Source organism: Osmerus mordax, chromosome 21, assembly GCF_038355195.1.
Source record: "Osmerus mordax isolate fOsmMor3 chromosome 21, fOsmMor3.pri, whole genome shotgun sequence".
Classification (NCBI taxonomy): domain Eukaryota; kingdom Metazoa; phylum Chordata; class Actinopteri; order Osmeriformes; family Osmeridae; genus Osmerus; species Osmerus mordax.
The window spans coordinates 9,565,029-9,587,242 of record NC_090070.1 but is presented as its reverse complement, the minus strand read 5'-3'; the positions used below and the strand labels follow the sequence as shown (position 1 = coordinate 9,587,242).

Sequence of the window (22,214 nt, the reverse complement as noted above, 5' to 3'; positions counted from 1 at the left end):
CTCACCTCCACCCCCACCCCATTCCAGGAACACACGTCAAGTGAAAACAAGCCCGTTAAAAATAGCTTGTATTTCCGAATGCAATAGATCAGGAATGTGCTGAGAGGTTTTCTTTTTTATGGAGTGTGTAAATGGATCTCTGACCATTGATACAGAACAGGGATGTGCAGGGGGAGAGAGAGAGAGAGAGAGAGAGCGAGAGAGAGCGAGAGAGACAGAGAGCGAGAGAGACAGAGAGAGCGCCTTGATTCACATTCACATTAAGTCTAATCACATTCCCAGGGCACCAGATATGGCATAATCAAATAGAGATTCTCTGAGATCTGGGAAGAAAGAAAATATGATCTATATTTAGAAGAAACCTCAAGGCGTGCTAACGGTGTATCACAGACCTCACGTGGGGGGGGTCTTTGCCAAGCAGCAAGGTTTGAGCAGATACGTTATTCATATGGGTTGCTACTGTAAAGGTGTCACAGGCTATATGAAACAGACCTATATTAGAGAGATGAAAGGGTATTAACATGCAGTTAAAGAGGTCAAACAGACAGGGGGGGGGGGGGAGGGAGAGAGTTGAGGAGGAGAAGGGGGGAGCACTGGTAAACAGAGAGAGGCCAGGGGAGATAGTGGAGGAAAAGGGGAAAAAATGATCATCTACAAACCACAGCTTCCTCAAGGGGAGCCAGCAGAATCATTAGGATGGGAGGATGAAGCGAGGAGGAGGAAGAGGAGGAGGAGGAGGAGGAGGGGGAGGAGGAGGAAAGGGGGTTGCAGCATATTGGGTGACGAACCAAAAAAAGGACACCAGGCAGGGGAAGCGGAGGATATGAAGGAAGGAAGGAAGGAGGGAAGATCCAGTTTCAAACGCCTCCTTCTGTCTCACGGCGGATGGGAGAACAGGAGCACACCTGTGCGCCGACTGACAAAACTCGCTTTCAGTCTCCGGTGTGTCATTAACGGGTCATTGTCATTCCCACCGCCGTTACAGAGCCTCACTGTCTGACTGAGTAATCCTGAAAGCGGAACGCGACAGAGTCTAATGGCTTTAGATTTAATTCCTAATTAAACCCTGCCGAACAGCGATACCTGGCGTGGAGATGCACGATAATGAGTGACACTTTCGTCTCTGGCAGGGACTGACGACAGACCGACCGACATCGAACGCGAATTCCCACCCCCTCCCGCTTACCCGGGTGAGTCGGTTCCGGACTAATTCCTGTTTACAAACGCCGCTGCTTCATGCTGTTCCACTTAAGCGAGCCCCTTGTATTCTCCACCCTCCCGTCGCGTACAACGAGGGGCTGGAGTGGGACGAAAACAAGGGGGGGGGAGGGGGGGGTCAGATAGACCGGGCGCGCGCTAAACAAGCAGTCTAATTGGAAGGCTTGGCCTGGATGGACTAAACGTTCGCCATCATCTGTCACCACGAGTATGACGCCGAAGTGCTAACTGTGTAAACGGGGCTTAATATAGAGGCAGGTGCAGCGTCCTCTGCTAAACAGAGGCTGCCTCCATCTGTCTTCATTAGGCTGGCTTCAGTCATGGAGGACGAGGCCATGATGAACGACTTCCCCTGTAGCCTGCTTCTTGATATCCTTCTCTCTCCACCTCCACCCTCTCTCTCTCTCTGTTCTCTCCCTCCCTCTCTCCCTCTCTCGCCCTCTCTCCTGTGCTTCTCTCTCTCAGGGTCCCCCACCCTCCTGTCCCCTGGGAGAGCACCACCAAGCGAGGCCCAGACAGTCGGCTCTGCCACCCCCTTTCTCCCTCCGCCTGTCCTGGTAAGCCTCGTCTGCCAGGCCCTAGGCCCAGCCTGGAAACCACTCTGGACACACACACACACACAAACACACACCCAGATGGGGGTCTGGGAGATGGCCATCTGAGCCTGTCTGTCAGGGCCAGGGGACTGTGGTCACTGGTCAGCCATAGGGACGCTTCAACACCCCTGTATCTGGCCCAGGGCCAGGAGGCAGGCAAGGAGAGAGGTAGAGTGGAACTGCATCCTAAGCAGCGCGTGTGTGTGTGTGTGTGTGTGTGTCCATCAAATAGTGTGCGTGATTGAGTGTGCACATAAGCACGCCTTTAAGACAAAGACCACACACACACACCCCTGGACCCTCTTCTAACCCGTCAGTCACACACACTTTCTCCACACAGTGGGGGGTTTCCTGCACCGTGGTTGAGATTGAATCGAGCCTCCTGTTTTAATTAAAGCCGGCTGTGTGCTGAACTGTGGGGACGAGACCATGGTGGGGCGCGACAGAGGACAGAGCGACGGCAGCCCTGATAACGAACCCTCCAACACACACACACACACTCACCACACACACACCTCCCTCTTTCTCCCTCTCACACACACACACTCACCACACACCTCCCTCTCACATACACACCTCCCTCTCGCGCACACACCTCCCTCTCGCGCGCGCGCACACACACACACACACATACACACACACTCACCACACCTCCCTCTTTCTCACACACACACTCACCACACACACACACCTCCGAGTTTTATTCCTCCTTGTGAGGGAAACTTGGGAGTTTTTTTTTGGGGTGCTTTATGACAAAGATCTGACATACATGTTGACATTTCCAGAGGTGGAGAGTTGTGACTTATGGTATGGGGCAGTGTATTGTGATGTGCAGTACAGTACACAGTGTTTCAACGTTTGGTTTGAAAGGTCTACCTCCAAGTGAATCTTACAGGGGATTCTTTTCTTCTGAGTAGTAGCAAAATAATTGATGGTGAATTCTCTGGTTGACACCGTCCAACCTGTAATATTGGATAAGTACTTGATGGTTCAGAGAATAACTGCCTCCATCAAAAATAGATGTTTAGAACGGACCAATCAGATTGCGGAGATTATCGTGCAATCGTTGCATAACAAGCGAAAATAGCATCTTGGAGGAGCCATTGACATACAGCAGGTCAGGACCTTGGGTCAAACACACACACCTGCGCACCCACACACGCACACACTCGTTAGTCAGCATAATAGACCGTCTTGCAGGATTGTGCAGTCACGCTACTCTTAGGGGACAGGCCGCGAGGGAGAATGAAAAAGAGCGAGATAGAGAGAGGGAGAGCGAGAGCGCGAGGGAGGGAGGGAGAGCGAGAGAGAGAGAGGGGGAGAGCGAGAGAGGGGGAGAGCGAGAGAGAGAGGGGGAGAGCGAGAGAGAGAGGGGGAGAGAGAGCGAGAGAGAGAGGGGGAGAGAGGGGGAGAGAGAGCGAGCGAGAGAGCGTGAGAGCGAGAGAGAGAGAGCGAGAGCGCGAGAGAGAGAGCGAGAGAGAGCGCGCGAGCGAGAGAGAGCGCGCGAGCGAGAGAGGCAGGGATGGATGCTCTAAGGAGCTTTGAGAAAGACAGGCAGGGCCCGAGTCACTGTGCCTGACATCAGCTAGACTCCACTGCCAGGGTCCAGCTCACATCGATACAGCCGGCATCATCACATCTACCGCTCTGGGTGTTTATTTATAGAATCTCTCAACAGACCTGGGACCGACCGGCAACACGTCCAATAAGAGAAAACCTTGTGTCAGCCAACCGAGGCGGAATGCCAAGGCTCACCGACCTGACAGGGAACTTTTGTGGAACTGAGAGGCAAACTCTGAAAGAAAAGAAAAAACGAACTCAGGAGTTATGAAATACACGAGATGGAGTCCGTCAGTTCAACGTGACATACGTTTCATTTCCGTCTCCCGAACCTGTCGAGCCGGTCTTTTCTCTCCAGGTAAAGAACGAGAGCGGCGGCGGAACGTCTTCAAAGGGAAGGGAGGGGGAAAGGGGACTTGAAAGACGACCACACACTGAAGCTGCCGACTGAGATACGGAGCCTTCAGACGGATGCTGAGGAAACCAGAGAGACAGCAGCTCCATTAAGGAGGGGGGGGGGGGGGGGAGCGGAAGTGGTGGGGGGGGGGGGGGTAATTATCTCCAAGCACAACGGTCTAAGAGCGTCTGCTGCTAAATGACTAAAATGTAAAGAGTGGAGCCCCACTGATTGGTGGACAGAGGGGGGGGGGGGTGTCGGAGGTCCTCTGGTTCGAAGGCAGGGGTTCGAAGGTGTCCAGGTACGGAGAGGAGAGACGGGGGGGAGAGACCGGTGACTGAGGGGGTCACGTGGCTGTGAGGTAAACAGACCCCCCCCCCCCTTCACTTAGAGAGCTGGTGAATATTGAGATGATGGTAATGTCACAGGGGGTAATCGCAGAGGAGGGAAACTGTGTGCCTTGTGGGCATCCCCATGGCTATTTACCAGATCAACGCAAAAGGCCATCAGGAGTACTGTAGAGTCGAATGGCTTACATGCTGAAAAGATTATCCTCTACGGTCGGGATCAACTAGAGAATCTGGGTTCATCATCAAAATAATGAGAAAAGGGCTGAAGATAACACCGTGCCGCCTCAGAAGGAGGCCTTGGTGTTCTAATCCACACAGAACCGGTTCCTCCATCATTGTGACGCTTTCAATAGCTTCCACCTTCCATCACAACAAAGAAAAACTCTTTGATCACAATTCCAGTGACCGCACGAACATCGTGGTCGATCGAACAGTCAAAGAACATTCGCCCATGTTGACGCACGCAGTCTTCAACGGTACACGACTGCGCCCGCTCCGGAACACAAAGACCTCCACAAACAAAGGCCGCCCGCCTCGGCGTTGGTCCTGGGCTTGAGGCGCTTGTGGATTGTGTGGCTTTGTGACCTCACACCAAAGGAACGCTGATGTCATGGTGACGTCTCCATGGCGACTGATGAGGAGCCGGCGGCGACATGAACAACTGAAGTAGAGAGAGAGCTCAAAGAGCGAAGCAGACATCCGTGTAGGGATAAACTGTCTTTTACTAGTTTTCGGTTATGTGGGTATGTAAAAAAAAAAAAAAAAAAATCATCTGTGATCCTTAGAAGATACATTCCGGAAGGCGGTTTCTGTCTGACTCATACAAATGGCGGAGACTGGTATCACAAAGTGAACATGTATAGTAGAAGGGTTTCTACAGACGTATTCAATCTGCCTTTGTGGCGATGCAGCATAAGGAACTGCTTGTTCAAAGAAACCATGACTCCAGGGAGAAACACTCTGCAAGCTTTCGACAGGGGAGAGGAGAAGGCTGAGTAAGATAACCTGATTGGTGAACAGACCACACATCAGAGCAGCGTTTAATGCTTTCCTATGCAGGCATTATGAAAATCATTTGGATTAGTAAGAATTGTCAGCTGTTGTCGAGCCTTTTCGGCTATTCAAGCAGAGCATTACATCTGACAGATACCGACTTGCTCCTGCTAATTGGAGGTATGGACCAAAGGTCGTGGACCGTCTACAGTGATGGCCAGATTTAGATTTCAGACGGAACAGATTGGTCACTACTACGCAGCTTTACTATTCTAGTTAAGTGTGTGTGTGTGTGTCTGTATGTGTGAGAAAGAGAGAGAGACAACAAGAGACAGAGGGAGGGAGAGTGAGAGAGGAACAGACGCTATTACAGTAGAAGTTAATCTACTTTCTTGGGAAAAGATAGGATTAGACTAAAGAGGTCAAACCGTACAAGTCCTTACATGTGTCGGTGCTTCAAAGGTCCAGAGCTCAGAGGGAGTACAACCGAGATCAAAACTAATACACACACACACACTAATACAAACAGGCACACACACACTTGTATATAATCATGTACTGGCACACTGTACATGAACACTCTTAGATGTTTACATAGCTTAGAGTGAAGGGTGATTACATCCTGCACGCAGATGGCTCGAGACCAACAGGATCATGTTTTAAAGAATGTCACTCTAGGCTAGAACACGAGTGCGCGTGAATGCACCAGGACAACAGGATAACGCACAAGGACGGAAGCTCTAGGCTGGAACCCAAGCACACGGTCATGCCAACGGTGAAACTTTCCAAAAAGTTTGCAACTTGGGGTTGGACTTGAGCGCAGGAGCCGGTCTCAGTGGCCGCCTCTCACACATAGCTGCTGGGCCTCTGGCTCCAACAGGAGGTGGAGCATTATTTCCTGTCCCTTGACTCATATCCTGTCTTCCTGCATCATATCCTGTCTTCCTGCATCATGTCCTCCTGCTCTGTTTCCTCCGTGGCTGGGGTCCAGCGGCCGGTGCCAGCGCATGCGCAAATCTTGTGTATGCGTACACACAAACACCTCTCTAAACCCAATGCTCCCAAAGCGGGCACATACACAAAACGATCTTGTGCACATACCTACACAAAAGCACACCCACGCACCTCTAGAAAACCAATTCGGCCAAAAACACGCACACACAACACAGAAGATTGCACGTGCATACACTCACAAACAAGTCCCTGTGTATGCACACACACACACACACACAGTGTGTGTTGCTAATAGCCCCATACCGGCCATTTGTCCCTGAGCATCGCTGACACAATAACGTGACAAGAGCAGCAGCTGAGAGATGAGTCACGGTGGCGAGAGAACAGCGGGACACACAAGCTATTCACCACACACACACACACACAGGGGGAAGAGGAGATACACCCACGCGGACAGATGTACACTCCTCCACACCTCAGTCATGTTTGTCATGGTGCTGCCACATCAATCCCGTCCACCACCACTTTCATAATGCGCCCTGTCACCCTGCTGGCTCTCTTCCGTCACTTTTATGACACCCAACGAGCAGTCAGTCAGAGAGAGTTCTCCCGCGCGCCGCGGGTCTAACGGCGTGTGACACGGCACTCTCCCTCGCCCGGGCAGCTGAGGCAAGGACCACTTTGGCCCCTCCGCAATCAAACACGTCGCCTTCGCTTCTCTCGAGCATGTTTGCAAACGGCCACACACACACACACCTGTCATGTCGAGATAACAGTCATCCCGTTTTTGTCCCAATCTAGTCTAATGGCTGTCACAGGAATATTGACGATACAGTGTGCGCAGAAAAATGTATGTGGTGTCACATTAAAGTCCTCTCTCTCCCTGTCTCTCTCCCTATCTGTCTCCCTATCTGTCTCTCTCCCTCCCTCTGTCCCTCTCTCCCTCTCCTTTCTACAGGGGCTACGGTGATTAAAAACTGAATAGAAGAGTATCGCATTGAAACCCTCACAGTAGAGCCACTGTCCATACTTTTGCAACAGCTCACATCGACACTTTAATTTGCGGCGCACCTCGTGACCTCGTCCACACCTAATGTCAAACCATCACATCCGTTTCCTAATCCCCCCCCCTAATCTCTTTTCTCGCCGGTCAGATTAGCACTAGGCGGTCGGCGAGGGCTGTCTTGAGGAGGATATTTACGAGGTGATGGGGGGTGCACGGGGGCTGATCGATACCCAGAGCTGGCTCGTCTCCCTCGGGCACAGCGCCGCCTTGACCTGCAGCCTCGCTCGCGAGCACAGCGTTTATGGATCTCCCAGTCGCACGGACGGACGGGCAGCAGACGCTTGTATGTGTTCCCTGTGTGCTAATGCACACTCTAGGATCTCTAGAGCCTTTCCCACTCCACACCGTCACCGCCATAACCCCCCATTGGCGAAGCATTTGATATCATTTTAACATGGGTTCAAATTAAGAGTTCCTTTAGTCTCTAAAGGGCCCCTTGAATACTCACCCCTCCCCCATGTCCCCAAATAATCATCAACGAACAATGACCTGGGATGGTTATGTGAATTTCTTTCGGGATCAATAAAGTTAATTGAATTGAATGTGGGAAAGAGGAAAGACGTTCTGTCCAACAGGGGCCTATTCATCCATCCTGAAGCTAACCTCACCTCCCCTCAAAATCAAACAGGACAGCCCACTCCTGATTCGGCAGTCCTGGTACTCTAACTTGCATACTATCTATAATAGATAGTATGCAAGTTGACGCATTGGTGATGGCATGCATACAAAGTACAAAGTTAGAAGGCAAACTGGGACTCTGGGACTGAACATATAGATATGGACAGGAGGGAGGGAGAGGGGGAGAGAGAGAGAGGGGAGAGAGCGAGAGAGAAATGTTAAATGAAACACAGGTGTTACTATTCCTAGACTGATTCATGACAATCCCACACTACCGCATTGCCCAAGCATGTTTCTCTCTCTCTCTCTCTCTCTCGTTCCTCTTTCCCTCGCTCCTGCTGTGTGATCTCGACATTGCCGGGGCAATAAGAGCGGGTCTTGGAGCCAATCAGAGGCGAGTGTTTGTGCTGCCGCGGTCTGATAAATAATGCAGAGGGAGGGTTAGTGTGGACAGCAGGGATTTACACAGCACAGCACACACACTACAGCAGCAAGGCAGGAGAGGAGAGAGAGAGGGGCGGGCGAGATAAGGGGGAATAAAAAAGGGCAGAGTGTGATAGGAGAGGGGATGGGAGAGGTAGAAGGGGCAGAAGGGGATAGGAGATAGAGGGGAATAAAAAGAGTGCGGATGGGACAGAGAGCAAGAGAGACAAAAAGGAAGAGGGAGATGGCGGGAAAATGAAAGATAGAAGGAGGCCGAGAGAAAGACCAAGGAGAGAGAGAGAGAGAGAGAGAGAGAGAGAGAGAGAAGTAGAAATATGTGGGAAAGATAGATTGGCGGAGAAAAAGGGGGAGAGAGGGAGAAACACACAGGAGACCAGGTAACTTGCGTTAACCGAAGAGCGCAAAAGCCTTGTCGCAGGCAGCCAGCCATCTTTGCCAGGGGGCTGTTGAAAGGGTAATGACATTCTGACACGCAGCTCCACTTCCTAAAGAGGGGCTTTTAACCTAACTAGAGAGGAAGGGGAGTGAGCCCACAACTAAAAACACATATTCAGCCCTCCCAGAGGAGAGAAAGAAAACTAAATTAGAAAAGAAGATGGGCATTCAAGAGAATACTAGCGAGAGAGGACAATGTTGATGGGGAGAACGAATAGCGAGAGAAATGGCAGGAGGCAACAATCACGGATTGATGAAAAAGGTTAGAGGCTAGCCTCACAAGGGATTCCTATCTGTGGAGTGGCATTCCAACATTGCGGAGCCAAAGGGCCTTGGTGCTGGTTGCTGCACAAAAGATAAAAATAAAAGACATCTCAGGAAAAACTAAAGGTTGTTTCAGACAGAATAGATAAGACGGATAAATAGAACGAGACGTATCTCGACAGCGGAGATAAGAGGGAGGTAGCGTAACAACAATGCATACCCTGGCGATAAACTTATGTAATACACCTTCGCGCAGACGGATCCACCTGTTTTCAAAATGTACTTGAACTTGGACTCTTAACCCTTGTGCTGCCTTCGGGTCACATGACCCAAAGGTTCATAACGAACCATCGTTGTGTTTACCCAATACAAAAACAAATTAAAATAATTTTCTTTTAACCTTCGCAATGTGGGGGGTCTGAGACAGCCCGACAGTTAAAAGAAAATTCTTCACTTTGTTTTTGTATGCGGTAAAGTTGTCGCAATACAACGGTGGGTCACAATGACTGATGGGTCAGAATGACCGAAGATAACACAAGGGTTAACGTGATAGCCACAATGGTGTTGTCTAAGCAGGCAGCACTCCCCAGCACTTCTCTCATTCAGGCGTTAGTAGATGTTAGATTGCAGTGGTGCTTGAAATAACCCTGAAGGTCTGGAATACCAACTAAGGCCTTTTATAAAAGACAAGAGCTGCATCTTCGATGACGTTGCTGTAGGAGTCTACCCCAGCAGCTATCAATCCCAAGACACACACACGCACTTCTCTTAAATACGTGGGTAGCGACTAAAATTGCCCATTCAAGTCCATGTGGGCCTCGGCACTTTCAGGCTCTTCATCTGTGAGTGACTTACAGGTAGCATGCTACACTAGGCTAGGATAAAGACTGCAATTGTCCATCGATGAGCTGATCGTATCTGGCTACGTAACGCTAGCCAGGCTAGGCTAAAGACTACACTTGTCATTCGTCAATGAGCTGTGGGTAGCTAGACTGAACACTGCGCCTCATCAATGGAACATGGGTGTAACACTCGGCTAAGTACTAAACCCTTTATCAATAAACCTCTTGTAATAGCATGCCACATTACGCAAAGCTAGGCTGAGCTAAAGCTATAACCAAGGGACCATAATGACTAAATTGAATGGGATTCCTGTGAGCACAATCCCATTCGTTACGCTAACGATAACACTCAAGGGAGCTGGATACCCATCCGTTATTGTGGTGTGTAACACAATGTAGCTATGTGCGCCAAATTAGCTCCGTCAGTCTAAGCTTCGCTATGCTTAATTGTACACACAGGGCAAAAAAAAAAAAAAAAGCAATAATGAACACAAATGATAACCAAGGGCAGTTAGACATAGCAAACGTGCCTTAGCCTGCTGGGGTAAACTAGCATCTAATGAAAACAAAATAACTGCCAGTGCCCAAAAACAAGAGCTATGAAATAGCCGATCAGACGTGTCAGAGTGTTTCAAGTATGTTAGTCCCAGACTCAAAGCCAGAAAACTCTGGTTGGAAAGACTTGACAGACGGACAGAGAACAATGAACTGGGAGATACGAAGCCGTGGAGAACAAGTTAGTGAGTGGGCAGCACTAGCCAGTACATTTCTTGCCTTTGGGAGCGTCAATGTAACGGAGTGGGAGGGCAAACAGAAAGAAAAGAGAAGAGACAAGGAAAATAGACTGATACTGCCAGCTCTGAGGACACTGTTTGCAGAACTTGTCTGTGAAGAAAAAAAAAAAAAGAAGAATAAAGAACACATGTGACTGGGTGAAAACCAACAGAAAGCAACTCAGTGCATCTCAGCCAGGGTTTGGGTGAGGGACCAGGGTGAGTGTCTCAGATGAGTGGAGGAGTAGAACACAAGCTTTGGCCTGTGGTCCTAGCAGTGGGCATGGCCCGGGGGCTGAAAGGGAAAGAATAAAAGCATCCAGGCTCCTACACCTTCTCCTCCTCCTCTCACCAACACTGCATCTGCTGCTGACCGCTGGGGCAGCCAGCCCACACTCCTCATGCTGGACCGCTCTCTCTCTCCCCCTCCTCTCTCAGTCTCTCTCTACCTCTCGTCTCTCTCAGTCTCTCTCTCCCCCTCCTCTCTCAGTCTCTCCCCCTCCTCTCTCAGTCTCTCTCTCAGTCTCTCTCTCAGTCTCTCTCTCCCTCAGTCTCTCTCATTCTCTCTCTCTCTCAGTCTTTCTCCAGCTTTTTTTTCACTCATCGGCTTCATCCCTGCTTCTCAGAATTTTCTGACCTACAGCCTACTTCCTTTCCCTCTTTTTCCTCCTGTCTCTCCCCTTCCGTTTCTAATTTGTCTCCCACTCCTTCCCCTCTTCCCCTTCCCCCTACACGCACACACACACACACGGCTACCCTTCCGCCAGGTGTGTGTGGGTGTGTAGGAGCTGCAGGTGAGGGCCGCCCCAGCCATCTGCTCCTGCAGCAGCACGGAGGCAGCAGCCACTGAAGGATCCAGACTGGAGGCCCTGCAGAAGGAGAGTCCCTGCACAGCCAGGGAAGGAAAGCTCCAATAGTCCTCTGGCCTTGGCTGGTAGACTGGCTGGCTGGCTGGCAGGCTGGCTGGGTGGCTGGTAGACTGTCTGGCTGGCAGGCTGGCTGGGTGGCTGGTAGACTGACTGGGTGGCTGGTAGACTGGCTGGCTGGCTGGCTGGGTGGCTGGTAGACTGACTGGGTGGCTGGTAGACTGACTGGGTGGCTGGTAGACTGGCTGGCTGGTAGAATAGCTGGCCGGATGGTAGACTGACTGGCTGGCTGGATGGCTGGTAGTCTGGCCTGCTGGTAAGCTGGTAGACTGACTGGCATTAACATAAAGAAATGAGAGCACACACTATTACACTATTCTACAACTATTCGGTATATTCCAAAACACTACTCCCAAACTTGTGGCCTGTGTGTGTGTGTATGAGAGAGAGAGAGAGAGAGAGAGAGAGAGAGAGAGAGAGAGAGAGAGCGCAATAGAAAGAGAGTGTGTGTGTGTATAAGAGAGAGAGAGAAAAGTGACTAAATGTAAATGTAGAAAAGAGTGTGTGTGTGTGAGAAAGTGTGCGTATGAGTGATGAGACCGAAATAGGAGATGGAATCCTTGGGCACGCAGGACAGAATGATGGGATACATATTTGAGTGACAGTGCCTGTATAGGAGACATAAGGCTGTGAGCCACTCTGAGTAGCACCTTGAATGACACTTAAAGTACATAAATGCAGTACACACACAAACACACACATACATTGCGCAAGAGTTTATTGTGTGGGAGAGAGAGAGGAAGAGAGAGACAGTAAGAGAACTGCGAGCAATTGAAGGAGTAAGATAATCGAACAGAGTGCAAAAGAGGGGGAGAGGATAGCTTGATATTAGAAGAGAGATCGGGCTGAGAAAAAGACAGAAGGGGAAACATGAGCGAGAGACAGAAACTAAAAGAGAGGGAGAGAGAGACTAAAAGAGAGAGGGAGAGAGACTAAAAGAGAGAGGGAGAGAGAGAGAGACTAAAACAGAGAGGGAGAGAGCGTGACGAAAAGAGAGAGGGAGGAGGAGGCAGCTTGATATGAACCCACTCACCCTGGGCTGCCAGTTCTCGTACTGCTTCTGCAGGTTTCCCCCGATCGTCTCCAGGGCCTTCTGTGGGCTCATGGACAGAGGATCTGGGGGTCGGAAGACAAAAATACTGTTAACGCCACAACAGCAAAACAAAGATACTGTGAACACCACACATGTAAACACCACAGCTTCAACTTGGCCCTGAGTGGTGAAGAGAACAAATATATATAACCCAACACATTTAACCGCACAAAAGACATACAGTCACAATGTACAGTTTGTGTTCAAAAGTAGAAAAGGAAAGAAAAGGCTGCATTCACCAGATGTTATTCTGCACCCAATAAAAAATAAATAAATACGTTGAGAGGCCCCGTAAACTCTATCACCCTCGATCTTTAGTTTTACAGTCACAAGCCGTTTGTCCATTGGAATATAACAAATATACCACACGCGAGCTAACCCAATACCGGCGTTATGAAACTACATAACTCAATGCGGAGCCTCGGTATCAATCTCGCACGGCCATTTCTTTACACCAGTGCAGTTCCTCTAATCTAATCAAATAATAACACAGCACACAAAGACTGGCCGCGGCTCTTGGGAGTAAAACACTGACGAGAGGAAATCAATGGCATAAATAAACAGCAAATATAGATTCTATAAGGCAGTGGTTCCCAACCCTGGTCCTCAGTGACCCCCTGTCCTGCATGTTTTAGATGTTTCCCTGCTCCAACACACCTGATTCAAATGAATGGTCATAAGCAGGCTTCTGCAAAGCTGGATAACGACCCATTCATTTGAATCAGGTGTGTTGGAGCAGGGAAACATCTAAAACATGCAGGACAGGGGGTCCCTGAGGACCAGGGTTGAGAACCACTGCTATAAGGGACCGGGGGTGGAGTGTGGGAGTTGCGAGGTATCAAGATTTTGGCGTGGCCAATGAGGGGGGAAGTTATTGACTGACAAAATAAGGCTACCGGATGTGTTGATGATCACTTCCTGTCTCGGTGTCCTAAAACGTGGCGCACACTTCGCGGGGAAGGCCGTACGGCGAAAACGACGAAGAACGGAACCTCGAGATGGCGGACGCATCATGACTTAACCGTGTCGAGGCTTGGATCTACATGTCAATAAAGCTTGCAGGAACTATGGATGTAGTATGGATACAGGTAGTATGGATACAGGTAGTATGGATACAGGTAGTATGGATACAGGTAGTATGAGCATCATATGTTGCTCTGCTTGGAGTCGCTGCGTCTTACTGCAGTAGTCTAGATAGGGCACTAGTGTGGAGAGCATTTCAGGTTGTTCCCCTTGTCCCAGAATAAACTCTGCGCATCTGTCAGTCAGCTGTCCTCAACCTGCACTGGGGGAAAGAAGACCTTCGCAAGTTCTGTTTCTTTCTCTCTCGCTTTCAAAACTCCCCGACACGAAACAGATCTTCTGAGGCGCGTTCGCGAGCGCGGAGGAACACGGCTCGTCTGTGTCGAGTCCTCTGCTGCCGTCGCATGGAAGGCTCGCAGCCTTTCATGTTCCCGCTGTGGTCTTACCTATCCAGCACTCCAGCCTGGCACAGGGGGAGGTCTTGACCACGTCAGGTGGGTCGACTCCTACGTTGAGACATAACACCAGGGCTACGCTCACTGTCTTCATCTGGGGGGGGGAGGGGGGGAGGGAGGGAGAGAGAGAGGGAGAGGGAGAGGGAGAGGGAGAGGGAGAGAGGTCAGATACAAAACACGCTCAACCTATTTCAATCATTTCATTAGTGAGTCAGTGGTCAAACAAACAAGCATTTGTGGCCTCGCCCTCTGGCAAGAGAGAGGGAAGGCTAGCAGGGTAGAGTTTACACAGTATCCACATCAACACAGACTGATGCAACAGATCCACACCAACACACACACACACACACACACACACACAGAAATCTGAGTCACTGACACCCCGGTCCCTGTCCGCCCCCGTGTCACCCAATAGACTCGGAGACAGCAGGTGACAGACAGACCGATCAATGACCTCTGTATTACAGTGTCCCTGTGAGGTACGTGACTTCACGTCCTGGACTTAAGCCAATCCAATGTCCTGCTCGGCTGCTTTGAGGGGGTCAGCCATGTATGCACGGGTCAATAGGAAAGATGGGGTTGTGAGTCATGTCTACGTGTGTGAGCGTGTGTTTTACACACTTATGCCACCCATGCATCCACCCTGTATTGACTGGTGACTGGTCACCTCTTGTATAGATGGGATGTGTCGATGGAGGTGCGATTGTCTCACATCCTAGGATGCACAACCGCTGCAGTGCTGCTTAGATCATGTGTGATTAATATGGGCCTTTTTATTGGCAATGTCAATACAGCAGTAGCATGGCATAGGGCACTGATGTAGGTCATGTGCTCATGTCAGACAAATAACACCACGGTAACACAATGCATACAGTCTCAGCAGGCGAGAGCCCTGCTCTTTTGTGGCCTTTGGAAGGTGTGTGTGTGTGTGTGTGTGTATCATTATGAAGGTAATTAAGGAGCTCTGCCTTTTCCCTCGGGCTAGTGAAAAGGTCAGTGTGCCAGGGGGACCCAGAAGAAGAGAAACATGTGTGGGTGATATCACACACACACACACACACACTCACACACGGGGCGGGATAGTTGACCCAGCAGTCTCACAAACTGGTGTCATAGTTTTGCATGAAGGCCTATAAAAGGTAGGCTACTTCCAAAGCATGATCACATGACCCGAAACATTTGTAGGCAGAACATGTCACCCGCATTTCTTCCCCCCCCACAATGGCGTCCATGCCGCAGCATGCAGATGTGAAAACCCCTCTCATACACATATTACAGAGCCTCTAATCAGAGCAGGGTTGAACACCAACACACACACCAACACACACACCAACACACACCCCAGCGAAGGAGCCAAGGTGATTACCATCACAGCGAAAATAAATTATTTGTTTCCACCGGCATCAAATGTGAGGCAATTAATAAAAGATTTGATACCCATTTGCATGGTTGTAATGGAGATGTATTGGGGAATACAGTTTTTTCTGTTTTACTCATCATTGGACTTAAGTGGCATTTAGGCTTGACAGCGACCAGATGCGCTCCCCATTGATTCCCCCTCATCCCTCTTCTGCATCCAGACGTGTGCATTCAATCCCAACTGGCAGCAGCCTGTCATTCACCATGGAAACCGCCTGTCATTCACCATGGAAACGCAGACCAGTCAGGATTGTGGTAGAAAGTCGAGCCTTTCGCTGCCACACAATCCCAATGACTGTTAATGTGCATCTGACAATAAACTTGAACTTTAAAACTAGTGTTTTGGGCCGGATGTGGGAAGTATAAATTATGAAAATAAAAGTGGGTTGGGGGGTTAGGGTGTGAGCTGGTTTGGATCTGGGAGGGGAAACAGGCCAGCGCAGAACCCAGATCAGGGACAACCTGAGCTGCCGTCCAGGGCTGGACCGGGCTGTGTGACATCACACGGTGTCGGTCCGTCAGAGCAGACACGCTCTGAGCCGACACATCTCACTCACACACCTGAACGACTCAGACACCATCCCCGGCAGGGAGATTACAGAAGAAATGCATTATTTAACGACAACAACAAAATGCCAGAGGTTATCCAAAACAAGAAACAAAAAAGATAGAGAGGAGAGAATGAGAAGAGAGGATGGGGGGGGGGGGGGGGGGGGGGGGGGGGGGATCAGGCCAGAGGAGGAGGGGGTGAGACGGAGGAGAGGAGAAACACACACACACCCTACCTAGAGCCTGTAGATCAGGAGCCTGGCCCTGCCTGTTAATGTGATGGTGAACATTAATCTGAGGGGATAGTCTCTACAAAACAACATTTTTATACAGGTCTCCAGGACCTCATGGATTTCCAATAATCTCATAAATCCTGCTGTGTGTTGACGTACGAGAGGGCCGGAGAAAGAGAGCAAACACACTGGCCGACGTGCTAACATTTTTACTGAGAGAATTCATTAAAAGGACTGTTAAATATGACGCATGTCTGCGTGTGATGCCAGACGACACACCCGGCCCTAATTGATCAAGCTCCATATGGCGAGAAGCAATGTATGTGTACATACAGTACATACAGTACACAGCACACACACACACACACTACACAGCATGCATACACAGTAGGGACGCACACACGCTCGCGCAAAAATGTGTGCGTAATCGACTGGATTGGCAGCTCCCCCTCTCTCATTAAGAACATGGCGCGGGACTACAGGCGACACGCCATTTCCTCCCCCCCCCCCCCCTTTTACAGACCCTCCTTGCGTACAGATCAATGGTCAGTGATTATTCCATTTGTAAGACCTGCGATAAATGAAGGCCATTAAAACCAGTGGGAGCATTGATCCTCCCTGCAGGCTGAGCAGGGGCCCTGCCAGGCCAGGGACATCCAGCAACCTGGAGGCCCCTGGGCCGCCCACCCCCCCACCGCCCACCCCCCCACCCCCCGCTGCTTAGCAGGCTGCCAGCACGGAACCAAGTGAGCTGAGCAAACTGAGGCTCGGAGGGACGATGGGTGTCGGGCATACGTGACACACACACACACAGGACACACACACACACAGGACATACACACACACACACAGGACACACACACACACAGGACACACACTTACACACACAGGACACACACTAACACACACAGGACATACACACAAACGACAGACAGACACACCAAACTTCACTGGCATCCCGTTTCCTCGCTCTGTGTCCATCTCTGTCGGTTGGAATCCAGCATCTATTAGGCTTAGACTCCATCTCCACCGAGCCTGCCGCTTAGCTGCAAGGCAGTCCTCCCATCTCCCAACATGTCTTTGGTTGCCATGACAATACGAGTGTTAGAGCATAAAGGACTAACAAAAGGAAACGGAACACAATTCTATTACAGACACAGAACTATTAGACCGTCGACAGGCAGACAAAACCAGAGTCAGCAATTAGCGGACTTGATACCACCGTGAGTCTGCAAGGATGTAGTGTAAATCCCTTTAGGACAAGCCAGCACTCCCTGGAGCATACATTTCAATATCACAGAAGATTAAGAGAGTGAGAATGCTCATCTTCGTGAGTAAAGAGAAGGGGAGCCCATTACAATTCTGAAGGATAGGTGTGAGCTATTGATTTTAAAAGGATGCAAATAAATATTGTTTTCAGGCGTTAATGACTGGATGTGTGCAGTGTGTGCAGTGTAGGTAGGTAATGAACTGTGTGCATTGACTGCACTTATTTAGCAGAATTACAACTTATTGATACAGAAAGCAGATGAATATTTATGGCACTCCTGGGCACACAGCAGTGCTCCCCAGTGTTTTATTAGTGTTTGCAAATGATTAAACATTGACTTTTTCTTTATTGTGTTGTTATATGAGAGATACATGAGAGATACATTAAGAGAGCAAGAGAGAGAGAGAGAGCGAGAGAGAGAGAGAGAGAGAGAGAGTGAGAGAGCGAGAGAGCAAAAGAGAGAGAGTGAGAGAGAGAGCGAGAGAGAGAGAGCGAAAGAGAGAGAGCGAGAGAGAGAGAGCGAGAGAGAGAGAGAGAGCGAGAGAGAGAGAGCGAAAGACAGAGAGCGAGAGAGAGAGAGCGAAAGAGAGAGAGCGAGAGAGCGAAAGAGAGAGAGCGAGAGAGCGAAAGAGAGAGAGCGAGAGAGCGAGAGAGCGAAAGAGCGAAAGAGAGAGAGCGAAAGAGAGAGAGCGAGAGAGAGACAGCGAGAGAGAAAAAAAAGAAAGAGAAAGAGAGAGAGATGCATGTGTGTGCTTGGTTGGGTAGATCTGTATATGTTCCCATGTCCCTTATACAACATGATCAACAAATGGGGGAAGTGAGCCAGGCCTGAGATCTCAAGTGCTGGTGTCTCCCCCTACTTTGCGCGTGTGTGTGTGTGTGTGTGTGTGTGTGTGTATGTGCGTGTGTCTCCATGGGTCACCAGTCATCTGATACACATATCAGCCCTCACGTGTCACCGCACTGGGGAATTCTCAGAGGGGTTTGTGGACAGCCACCACAGGGGCTGTATGGTGGTACAAACTGAAAACGAGGCCGTACACACCACTCTGAAATGAAGGGGCCAGAGGCAGAGGGCCGACATCAACAAACAGGTGCGTCCACACGCCCGCACCACAACATGGCTCCGCCTTGCCCTGGCTTACAGGTGGAGAGACGCGTGGTAGACAGTCTTGCTCCGCCTTGGGGCCTCGGCGTACATGAAATACTTAGCGAACACGTGCCTGCTCGAACCTACTGTTGCGCAAGACGCGCCGCAGGGTGGATTAGATGCCCTTCTGAGCGCTCGATGTTCGTGAGGTTGAGCGGTCACGCAAACGACAATGCGTTTCTCCCCTTTCCACCTCTTCCGCTCGCCTGTCTTGAGTCTCCCAGATGGACTGACACAGAGCCACGGACCAGCCCTGTGAGTTTGCAGGGAAATCTGCAGGGGGGGGATTTGAGAAACACACAGCGGGGTCTCATCTGACCAAAGCTCTGACGGCTCCTTAAGTGTTTTAACTCCCAAACCATCAGTCCACGTCCTTTAGCATCTGCCTAACTGGACTGGTTGTTTCCGATTCGGTGCAATTTCATGCAGTGCAGTCGCAGAGCAAAACACAGAAGGCCTGACCCTGAACTTAACCTCAACGGAGCCCCCTGAACACAATTCAAACACTTGCGCCTAGCTGGTGCCCACGGCGACATGGTCACAACTCAATCGCAGACACCTCCGTAGGGACTGAACCTCCCATCTTGAGTGATGGGACTTGGAATTGGTCCACCCCCCCTCGACTCTTATCCGCAGACGGCAGAATGTGTCTGACTGTAGTGTGAACTGCTGATTTCCCACGATGCAGCACATCATTTATTGACCACTCAATAGCACCGTCACGTGACACCCCCCCCCCCCCTCCCTTCCTGACAAAGGTTTTAACTGTTTAAATGCCAATTCAGCTGAGAATCTCTTCCCAATTAGGCTATCTGTTCGGAATCGATCAGCCGATCGATCGGTTTAAATCAACCTGCGTGACCAGAGTGGAGAAAACGTGACCCAGGCCAGCAAAGATAGAAAACCTGGGGTTTGACAAGTGGGGGGGGGGGGGGGGGGGGGGTAGTGATGCCGTAAATCAACAGAAAGCCCACCGAAGTGTCGAATATAATCCATGAAACACCAGGAGACATCCGGAAAGGTGGCTAAAATAAGTACTGGGAGAAATTTTTGTCAAAGCCTTGCAAACTCATTTACAGCTTGTAATGAATATGGGGCCTGTGTTTCATAGTAAATTCTCCTTCAACATTCCCTGAAGCCTAGTAGTTCATACGGCAGCACAGTGTAATTCAAAGTCATAACAGCTGAGGGGGTGTTAAAATTTTCATTTTGGGCAGAGCGTCTAATAGCCGGTGGGGAAACCATGTCAGTGTGACATTTGGCATTATTGCGGCTATAGCTCTCCATAGCTAGCTGGCCGCTGCAGGGATCAAACGCTAGCTACCTTTGTAAAATAAAGTTCTATCGGGTTTAACAGATGAGCAGAAAAGCTCACACTCACCATCCACGGGGGAAAAGCCTTGAATTTGGACTCTGTCAAAGCCTAGTGTTAGCCTTTAGCTGGGTAAAATGAATTACCTGTGATGAAAAAAATGACAGACGCTAGGCAAACTGTTACAGGGTTCAGAACAGACGGACACGACCCACTTGGACACGACAGATGTCCTGTCAAGACACCTATAGGGAAACAGTGGTGTGATCTTACATCAACCTGTTTAGAAGAGTTCATCAGTAAAACTTCCACAGACTATTTCACTTCTCAGGTTATAAACAATTCAGCGTCAGCTGCAGCTAGGAAACTTTGCTTTGATGTGAGCATAATGAATGGCCTACACCTTCATTACCCAGGAGGCCCAAAATTGTATAAAGCATTTAAAGCTACGTCTGTTCTTACCCCTCTTTGTCTGATCCTTCTCTTATTCTAATTGCATCAACAAGGGAATTCCGTTGTTATTTGTATCAATTCTAGTCCAGAACTATCATTTACCATACCATGCGAAAATGAACAGTCTATCCACAACTCACAACACCACACGCACCGAGCTGAAGACCAAGAGGCAGAAGTAACCGCACATTGCCTGAACTGTATACACACATAACGGACAACATTCAGTGGACCACCATCTTGCGAATACACAAGAGAAAGGTCAGAGAGTGAGAGTGAGAGTGAGTGAGAGTGAGAGAGAGAGAGAGAGAGAGAGAGAGAGAGAGAGAGAGAGACAAAGTCAAAGAACCTCTGAGTTCTCAACGTTCTCGTATTCTGATTCCATCTCTTTGAACATTCTGATTCCATCTCTGTGAACATTCTGATTCTCTCTCTGTGAACATTCTTACCCTATCCTTCATCCTCCAGCTCTGTGCCAGGGCCTTGGAGCCCTCGATCTTCTCAGAGTGGCGTTTCTTCATAAAGGCCAGCGGAAGGTTCCAGTCGGTCATATCCGCCTCCTCTTCCTCCGCCAGGCCCACGACCGGCGAGTGTAGCAGCTCTGAGTCCATTTTCATAAGGGACCTACAGGAGAGAGAAGGAGGAGGGGAGGTGGTTTAGATCAAGCAGGGGACTCGACCACATCAGTTACAGTGGAGAGAAAGAAGGATTAGTCACTAGTGGGTAGCTGCAAGTAGGCTTGACAGTATTTTGTACACATTCACAGACTATAGGCTATTTAGCATCAACAAAAGATCCTTGCTATTGGCCAAAGCCGGCTTCATAAAAGGCATGTGTATGTATAGGCCAGAGTAGCGTCTTACTACTAGCTTTCAAACTACAATACAACTGCCGTTGTTTTCTCTGTGCATAGTGAAATGTGAGATGTACTCACTTGACCCTTGCTGGATCATTCAATATTTGTATAATCACACTTGAAAAGCATTAGAAGTGAACCCTTATAGTAAGTGTAGAACAATAATAGAATGCTTACGTTTGCAAACTAGGCATAGTAGTCTATCAAAAAAATTACTATAAGGCGGTTGAATGGACCAGCTTGACAGCTCGTGACGTTAGCTAGCTCAATCATGAAGACAGATTCAAGTTAGCGAACCAGCCAGGCTTGCTAACATGCTACCTAACTGACTAAGATTGTAAGATAACAATAATATAATTCAGCACAACACTGTACTCGTGCAAAGCGGTGGGTGTGTTTAGCAAGATCATGCTTTGGCGATAAAGCTAGCCTGCTAGCAGTATCAAGTTTGACAGGCTAACACACTGCTTGCATTCCACACTAGCTAGCTTGTGTGACATGCAACATTTTGACGTTGACCAGATGACAAGGAGCTAATCCTGCCACATGTGCTCACTACACAGACTAAACATGTTTTGCGTCGTCTATTGCATGCAAAATATTTCAACATGACTCGCCACCGGTAGTAGAGATGTGCAGAAATGGCGCTTTTCACATGGGGGGAGCATGCAAATGCAGACCTTGGCGCGATAGAATTCTGCTCGATTCGGGCTTGGAAACCTCTCCGGCTTCTGACTATGACAGATGCGGTAGCGCAGACAACTCTGGTCAAGAAATTGTAAGGTAGCGTCCACAATTTGTAGATGATGTCAAAGCCGTCAAATCCAAGTTCGAGCGGTATGTGTTTGCAGGGGAATCTGCGGTTTCTTTCCCCACCACGGCGGCTCTTCGCTATGGGAAGGGGCTCGAGACGAGGCCCATCTTCACACGGACACTCTGCCACAGCCACACCACGCGCTGTCAGG

At 49.6% G+C, this 22,214-nt stretch overlaps 1 protein-coding gene across 1 annotated transcript in view; it reads right to left on the bottom strand.

The window, feature by feature from the left end:
- rptor (regulatory associated protein of MTOR, complex 1) overlaps positions 1-21,994 on the bottom strand; it is an 82,661-nt gene extending 60,667 nt beyond the window's left edge. Inside the window, 4 exon segments of the mRNA XM_067259846.1 lie at positions 12,470-12,552; positions 13,999-14,101; positions 20,843-21,017; positions 21,930-21,994. Coding sequence (XP_067115947.1) covers positions 12,470-12,552; positions 13,999-14,101; positions 20,843-21,010 — 354 coding nt within the window. The 5' untranslated portion in view covers positions 21,011-21,017; positions 21,930-21,994.
- Between the last annotated feature and the right edge of the window lie 220 nt (positions 21,995-22,214).